This window comes from Plasmodium sp. gorilla clade G2 (genome assembly GCF_900097015.1).
Source record: "Plasmodium sp. gorilla clade G2 genome assembly, chromosome: 14".
Taxonomy (NCBI): Eukaryota; Apicomplexa; class Aconoidasida; order Haemosporida; family Plasmodiidae; genus Plasmodium; species Plasmodium adleri (nom. inval.).
In genome coordinates, this window is record NC_041706.1 from 902501 (window position 1) to 912500 (window position 10000).

Below are 10000 nucleotides of genomic sequence, written 5' to 3' on the forward strand. Positions count from 1 at the left end.
ATTATTGTTATTATTATTATCATTATTATTATCATTATTATTATCATTATTACTGACAAGGTTGTCAGTTTTATTATTATCATCATTCTTATTACTATCTGGTATGATAATCGTTGTGTTATTCTTCATAACTTTAGAAACCCAACTATCTTGTTCAATTTTTTTTTTGTCTTTTTTTTTTTTTTTAGATAATATATCATTACTATTATTATTTTCTTTTTTTAATACAGTATTAATCTCTGGAGTCTTCTGTTCATCTGCATCTGTATTTTTTTTCTGCACATTGTTTTCATGTTTATTTTTTTTAACTTTTTTCTCATTATTATTATTATTATTTAAATTTTTTTCTTGTCCTTTTTGTTCTACATTATTTTCATGATGTTGATAAGAATTATTCATCTGTTTCTTATCTTTCATGTTGAGTATTTTTGTCTCATCATGATTATTCTGCTCATTAAAATTTTCATGAATATTTTTACTGTTGTTTGGAATATTTTTCTTATCATTATTTTTGTATATATCTGTACTAGTTGAGTCTTTCTTTTTTTGTGTCTCATTATTTAGATTTTTATATTTAGACAATTTCTTTGTAGATAATTCATTTTCTTTTAACACTTCAGATGATAACTCTTCTTTTGCTTCATGAACATTTTTTTGATGCTTTAGTTTATTGACTTCATTGCTAATAACATGATGATCATCCTTTAATATATTATTCTTCTTATTCTGATCATTCTGTTGATTGACATTATATTTTGGTAGGTGTAATTTATTTTTTTTTAAATTCTTATATTGTAGATCTGTTTTATTTTTCTTGATATCATTCATATTATTATTATTATTATCATTATGTTTATGCATTTCTGTTCCTTCATTGTTATTATATAAGACATGGTCATATTCATCATGATGTTCATCAGAATAAATGTCTTCATTATCTTCTTCAAAATATATATCATCATTATAGTTATTATTATAATCATCACCATCCTCATAATATACATCATCATCACATTCATTTTTATTATGATCACTATTATAATATAACATCTCTTCATTTGCGTCATCATAATATAAATTATCTTCATTATCATCCTCATAATATGATATGTGTTCATTTTTTGATACTGATTGTTTATCCTTATATCTATTTTGTATATTTAAAGTTGATGAATTTGTCTGCTCTTCTAATAATTGTGTTTCATTTTTTTTTTTTTTTTTTTCATTCATTTTATTCATAGTAGTAGCATTAACATTTGTGTTATTCAAATTATAGCTAACTTTATTTTTTTTTTTGTTATCATCTTCAATATTTTTCACAGCACTCAAACTAATATTACTATTACTAATATTATTATTATTATCATCATCATCATTTTTGATGATGTTGTGTGTATCTGCTTCTCTTAAAACTTTTGAATGTAATAATTCTGTTTGTGGTTCTTTACTAACAGGTGAATTATAATAATGAATAAAATCTACATCCACATAATATTGATAAACATTATATTTATGTAGATGTATATTTTGAATAAAATAATAATATACATTTGTATCTTTAGATTTTTTAATTTTTCCATATATATAAATATAAATTTCATCATGTAAATTTACAACTTCAATTGAAATAATATGAACTGTACAAGCATCTACATCTAGATTTTTATAATATTCATAGATCATATTTCTTGATTCTAATTTTATCATATGATCACTTTTATGACAGCCTTCAATATTAATTTCGTTTATGTTAAAAAAATGATTACTATAATTACTATCATCACAATTGTTACTATTATTATTAATAATATTATTATTATTACTAATATTATTATTATTGTTGTTGTTTTTTCTTATCATATTTATATCATCAATGTGTTCTTGTTTATCTGTATCATAATAATCATTATTCAAAATGTGAACATTTTTATGTTCTTTCGTATTTATTGTCTTAGCTTCATCATTAAAACTAACTAGAAGTATTGCTTTCTCGGAATAAAAATTATGCATCATTTCTTTTTTTGTATGTAATACATAATAATATTGATATATAAACATATAAGATATATTATATGCATTTCCATTAGATGAATTAAGATTCTTACAATTTATATCCTTCATATCATTCATATTACATACATCATCCACATGTTCACTATCATCATTACTACTATTATTTATATTGTTATAATGATAATTATTATTATTATTATTATTGTCATCATCATCTGTATTCTCATATATTACATTATCATTCTTTATGTCTACATTTGTTATATTCTTATTTGTAATATTAATATTAGAATGTTCCACATAATTATTACTATTATTATTACTATTATTATTATTATTATTACTTTTGGTGTGTAATGTTCTGCTATCCATTTTTTTATCATCCTTCTTTATATTATTATTACTCATAGGGATATTATCTCTTTTTTCATATTTCTTATATGTGTCTTCTTTCTTTTCATCTCTTTTGTTGTGACTCACACCTTTCTGCATTTTATTGTCATGTTTTTTATTCTTCTCACCAGCATGATTCATCATATTATTTAACATTGAATCTTTTCTTGTTTCGTTTTTAGTATAAACATTTTTGTCATCTTCCAAATGATAAACGTCATCTAACATGGTGCTATTCTTATTTTTATTACTATTAATAATAATATTATTATTATTATTTGATGACATATGTTCATTACTTCCTGGAGCCGTTGTATTGTTTTGATTATTACTATTATTCATATCTGAGTTAAACTGAGAAATATTTGGATGAGTATTATAATAATAATTATTATTATTAATATTATTATTATTATTATTATTATTGTTGCTACTAATGTTCATGTGGTTGTTGTTATATACTTGTGAAGAGTTAAAATAATTACTCATCTTCTTTTGCCCTTGATCATTTGAATTATTCAGCTGGTTATCATTCACCTCACCATATTTTTGCATATTATTATTATTATTATAATAACTCTGATAATTATTGTAATGATGATTACTATTTTTAGACATATTTACATAGTTTTCATTTGTATGGTCAACACTATTATAATTCTTATAATTTCTATATACATTATTTATAGAATGTTGGTTGTTGTTTGGATTGCCTATATCTTTATCACAGTTAAAATAATCTTCATTGTCTTGTTTTTCTTCTTTTTTATGGTTCATGTTATTATATGCAACAGCTACATTTTTGTTACAGCTATTATTCTGGTGGTTAAAATTATGTGTATGACTACCACTATGATCTACACCACTACTACTACTATTATTATTATTATTATTATTATTATTGTTATTATTATTACTGTTATGTTTTTTTTGTTGTTGTTGTTGGGGGTGATATTTATTATATTCCTCATCCATATTAACACTATTATAATTATTCATATTTATATCACAAGCACTATTCATCTCTTCATTTGTCTTACCAATATTATTATATACATCCTCATTATAAGAAGACAACACGTTATGTTCTGAACTTTTTAATAATACACCACTGTTTCGTGTGTTCATACTATTTTTCTTTTTATTATAATGAGCATTGCCACTGTTACTTAGATGAGGATTATTATGACTAGCATTAGTAAGAGTTGAATTTTTTTTATTCTTATCATTACTATTATTATTTTGTGAGAACACATTTATATTTATAGAATTGTTATCCTCACCGTTTATTTGATGTCCCACTTGTGTCTCATTATTCATAATATGATCATTCATATTGTGTTCACTCACATTATTATCACTCACATTATTATCACTCACATTATTATCATTCAAGTTATTTCCTTTCACAATATTTTCATTCACATTATTGTTGTTATATTTCGAACTCGAATATTTATTCTTGTAAAAAAACATGTGGAATTTACTTTTACCTTTTGTGTAAGGTTTTGAATCCGATTGTTTGTTCATTTTGGCTAGCTCTGAAATTATTGCTCAATATAAAAATATAAAAATATAAAAAAATATATGAATCAAGTATACACATAAAAAGGTGTATATATTATATTGTATTTAAATATATATTTATATATGTATTCTATAATATATTAAAAAAAAAAAAAAAAAAAAATATATATATATATATATATATTTTATAATTATTATTAAAATATTGTATATGATAAGAGTTTATAAACATATATACACCTATTCAATAATTATCACACATATAATATATATATGTATATTTTTATTTATTCTTTTGTTATGAAATTAAATTAATTTTTATATTACATTACACAGTATATCTTTTATAAGCATTTATTATACATATATATATTTTTTTTTTATATCTTTCTTCCTTTAATAGCTTATATACGTGTCATAAACTTATTTTTAAATATTCTACAATATTATATAATATAATATTAAAAAAATTAATAAAATGAAAGAAAAACATAAGGAAATTTAAAAATTATATATACTGCAATAAATGTATATATATATATATATATATTATATTATTTTTTTATATTTCTATTTTATTAAATTTTTTTTTTGTTTTTTCCTATTTCAATATTATACATAATATAGTTTATTTTTTATTTTATTTATAAGAACAGTATTTTTTTTTTTTTTTTTGTTTTAATATTTACATATAAATATATATTATATATGTTATATATATATATATAATATGTTAATATAAATATAATTAATATATAATTATTTGTCAAGGGTAAAAAGAAAAAAATGTTATCTATTTTTTTTATGTAATAAAAAAAAATATATTATCATATATAATATAATATATATATATATAATAATACATATTTATTATATATATATTATATAGTATGAATATATTTTTTATTTCTTATAAAATTAATTGTGAAATTTTTTTAAGAGCACCAGGGTCATAGGGATATAATATAATATATACAATAATAAAATAATGATATTATATATATATATTAAATATATTTTTTTTTTTTTTTTTTTTTGTTTTTTTTTGTGTCACATAGATATTATTCATTTATATTACAAAATTATATTATATACATATGGTTTAAATATTGTATAGGCTCCTTTTTTTTTTTTTTTTAATTATATTATATATATATATTATATATGTATATTTTTTTATAATTTTCTTTTCTTTCCTTTTATTTCTTGCTTGTATATGTATATATATAAATATATATAATATATATATGTTATATATATATATAATATATATAAAAATATTATTTTTTAAGTTCCTATCACCCATCTACAAAATTACTATTTATATATTATATATATATAAAATATACATTTATGTATCTATATAATAAGTATAAATGTAAAATAAATATTTTTATTTCATTATGAGAACTGACCTCTTACTTCTTATAAATTTATTAAAAACAAAAAGTAGAAGAAGAAGAAAGAAAAGAAAACTGTTGTATATATATTATATATATATATATGTAAATTTTTTTTTTTTTTTTTTTTTTTTGTTTTGGGCATTTAAATAAATAAATATAAAAAAAAAATATATATTTATTTTATATGTTAAATGTATATATGTATCGTTATTTTTTTATTTTTACAATATTGTAAATTTATAAAAAATAATAATTTACATGATTATATTTATTATATGTATAAATAAATATATATATATATAATTATCCTTGTGTGTTTTTTTTTTTTTTTTTTTTTACAACATTATATAATAATATTATTATAATATTTTATTATTATTATTATTATGCGTAGTGGTCATATAATAACTTATGTGAGCCCTTTATTTATTATTATTTTATTTATTTAAAAAAATATATATTTTCTTGTTTTAATTAAATATTATAATTTACCCTTCAAAAACACACATATATAATATATATATATATATATTTTATGAAGAGGAAAAAATAATTATTATACCAAAAAAATGTATATTCTTATAAATATTGAATAAAGAAAAAAAATATATAGAGGATTAAATGTCTTATCACATAAAAAAAAAAAAAATATATATATATATTATATATATAATACGAATAAGGTTTTAATATTTACCATATATAATATAAATGTTCTTTCAAATATATTATATATTTTTTATATATATAATATGTTTAGGTTTTCTTGTTTCTTGTTCTTTTTTCTTTTTCTTTTAATTAATCATTAATATAATATATTATAAATAAATAGAAACATATATAAAGGATACATAAATATATTTATATGTATATGATATAATATTATCATTATATATATATATATATATATAATTAATTTAAATCCCAAATATTTCCTTCTTATTCGAATTTGTCACATAAATATAACGAATATACAAAAAAAAAAAAAATATATATATGACTCTTATGTATATATAAATATAAGTTGTTTCATTTTTTGTTTTTTTCAATTTAAAAAAAAAATTAATTAAAATAATTTATAATATATTTTTGTTTACATGAAAGGAAGGGGAATATTTTGTTACCATCCTTTTTTTACTTATTCTTTTAAAAAAAAAAAAAAAAAAAAAAAAAATATACATATAAATAATAATATTATATATATAGAAATATTGTGAGTAGGATTTAAAAAATTTTGTTCATAAATGAACATTTATATATATAAATATATATATATATATTTATATATATATATAATTACAATATTTATAACTTTTTATATTTCATTTTATTTATATTTTATATGTTTTATATTTTTTGATGGACCTGTTTAAAAGAGAAAAGGTGAATTTGGATTTAAATTATGAGATAACATTTTCGTGTTGCATAAAAGATATTTTATATGTTGGAAGTAAGGATGGTATAATATATAAATACCAATTAATAAAAGAGGATGAGAAAACAAGTGATGATATTAAGAATGATTATATAAAAAATGAAAAGTTCAATATTGATAATAATGTGGAAGGAAGTTTAAGAATAAAATTGTTAGGAAATTATTTAATAAAAAAAAACAGAACAATTAATAATATAACAATTGTAGAAGAGAAAGAGAATTTAATCATGTTAATTTTAATAGATGATATATTATATTGTATTAAAAATGATAAGTTTGATATTTTAAATATTATATATAAAAATGTGTTATTATATAGAATAAATGAAAATAATAGTAATGAATTATTAATATATACAAAAAAGAAGAGATTATATTTTTATAATTATGAAAATGGTATATATAAATATTTAAAAGAAATAACAAATCCATTTAATGATTTAATATCATGTATGTTGTGGATTAATAATTCTTTATTTTTAACAATAAATAAAGAATATTATTTTTTAAATATTAAAAATAATGAAAAAGTATTATTATATAGTCATGAATATGAACAGACATATAAAAATATTACTTTAATTGATATGCATGAAATATTTATTGTTTGTGATTTAAATATTGGTGTTTTTTATGATGTAGATACTTCTATGCCTTCTAGAAAAAATACTATAATATTAAGTGGATGTGTAAAACAAATAATATCTTTTCGTTTTTTTTTATGTTGTTTAAATTTTAAAGGAGTTATAAATATATATAATATAAAAAATCAACAACATATACAAGAAATCTCTTTAAATTATATACCTGATATTGTTATTAATTTTACTAATATAAAAAAATATAGTGGTCTTATGTCTTTATTTAATAATAATAATGATGATGATGATGAAGATAAGGTAGAAAATATTTTATTATATAATCAAAAAAATAAAATCAAATGGACATCATCTGATAGAGGAATAAAATTTTATGAAGAAAAAAAAAATAAAGGATTATTAAAAATGGAAACTGAAGGAATATTATCAAAATCTTTAGTAAATGATTTTATATCTGGATTATCAAAAAATGATACATATGATCATAATAATAATATGTTATATAATAAATATTTATATGAAAATAATGATATATATACAAATAATATAAATATATATAATAACACATTATATAATAATCTCTATTTTATTAATAAAGATTGTTTACAAATTCTTAGTTGTCTAGAAATTTATGAATACTTACCACAATGTATAGAACAAGGAAAAACAAAAAAAGGTTTTATTTTAATAGAAAATTATGCATTTCAAAATAAAAAAGATAAATATGATATCATATGTGAATATAATAAAGCATGTGCATATCATTTTTTTAAGAATTTAAATTTCTCAGTCTCATTCATATTTTTTCAAAAAATTAATATTAATATATTTTTTCTTTTATTCTTTTGGATCGATTACTTACCTTCATCTCATAAAAATATTATGCAAAAAATGATGGAATATAAAGTCATTCAAGAAAATATTAATAAACAGTTTAAATCATTTTTGCCCTTCCCATGTAGTATTAAAGAATTAATAGATAGGAATTATAACAACTATATAAAGGGAAAACCAGATTATTACATGTCTGATTATATGTTCAACGATTTTTATCATAATAATAATAGTAATTGTAATAGTAATGATGATGATGGTGAAAAAAATAATAATACTTACATTAATAGTAGTACATATGAGAATAATACAAGTTCTTTTATTAATTCATCTGAAAAAAGAGACAATGAAATAAAGAAAAAACTTTTACATACAGCCAACAAATGCTTAGTAAATTACTTATTACTTAAAAGAGATTATCTCTTACAAAATAAAGACATGTATAAATTATCATATAAAAAAAAAAATCATAATTCTAAAAATTTCAATGATAATTCTAAAGATTTGAAGGATAATTCTAAAGATTTGAATGATAATGAATATATAATAGAACAATGTATAGACAATCTACTAATAAAACTATTGACCATAAATAATTATAATAAACAATTTTTTCATTTTATTATGGAAACCAATAAATTACATATAGATCTAGAAGAATGTATACAATTCTTAAAAAAAGAAGGAAAATTTGTAGAAATCATTTTTATATATATACGATTAGGATATTTTGAAGAGGCCATTGAAATATGTTCATATTTTTTTCATTATTACAATGAAAAGTATAATGTTATTAAATCGACAGGAGAATTGAATGTATATCAATATGATGTATGTTACGAAGGAAGTAATAAAAATAAAAACAAAAGTGATAATAACAATAATAGTGGTGATGATAAAAATTTTGCTTGTGATGATAAAAATTTTGCTTGTGATGATAAAAATTTTGCTTGTGATGATAAAAATATTGCTTGTGATGATAAAATTTTTTCTTGTGATGATAAAATTTTTTCTTGTGATGATAAAAATTTTTCTTGTGATGATAAAATTTCTGGTTGTGATAACAAAGATGATGATAAATATATATACAATGATATACCCCAAAAAAAAGAAGAAGAAAATAATATATTTACTTTCTTCAATTTAAAAGAACTGAATGAAGAAAAATATTTTAATTGGATAAAAATTTTTGAGAAAGAGAATGTAGAAAAAAATAATGTATCAGATAAAGATAATAATCATTTTCAATATGCATTACAGAAAATATATAATATTCTTATTATATTAAATGATAATATACATTTATTAAATCTTCAACAAGAAAAAATCAAAAAATTATTTGAATATGCATTTCCATTCTTAATAAAATATAATGAACATTTTTTCTTCCATTTTTTAAAAAAAAAAAATATTTTAATATCACCAGAAGAAATTATAACTACCTTTAAAAAAATGATACAAATAGATAAAGAAAATTATAAAATCAAATATTATTTACAAAAATATATTATACATTATTTAAAACATGATAAATATAATAAAAATATAAATACAATATTAATAGAATTATATATTAACAATGCATATACAAAAAATAATATAAAACAATTACAAATCAAATTAATAAAGTTTATGCAGTATGAATATCCTATACATATAGATTATATTACAAATCTTATAAAAAACACATCTTTCTATTTTTTGAAGGTCCTACTATATGGAAAGCTACACCGTCACTAGTAAGAAAAATAATATATACATAAAAATATATATATATATATATATATATATATATA

General features: G+C 18.0%; 2 protein-coding genes across 2 annotated transcripts in view; one reads left to right on the forward strand and one right to left on the reverse strand.

Annotated features, from left to right (window-relative positions):
- The window catches only part of PADL01_1423500 (conserved Plasmodium protein, unknown function), a gene marked incomplete at both ends in the record, with an annotated part of 4638 nt that extends 702 nt beyond the window's left edge, over window positions 1-3936 (reverse strand). The window contains one exon of the mRNA XM_028684516.1: window positions 1-3936. This exon is cut by the window's left edge and continues 702 nt beyond it. Within this exon, the coding sequence (XP_028540586.1) occupies window positions 1-3936 (3936 nt within the window).
- A 2759-nt stretch (window positions 3937-6695) lies between these two features.
- PADL01_1423600 (vacuolar protein sorting-associated protein 3, putative) overlaps window positions 6696-10000 on the forward strand; it is a gene marked incomplete at both ends in the record, with an annotated part of 4840 nt that continues 1535 nt past the window's right edge. The window contains one exon of the mRNA XM_028684517.1: window positions 6696-9943. Coding sequence (XP_028540587.1) covers window positions 6696-9943 — 3248 coding nt within the window. The remainder of the gene's footprint in view (window positions 9944-10000) is intronic.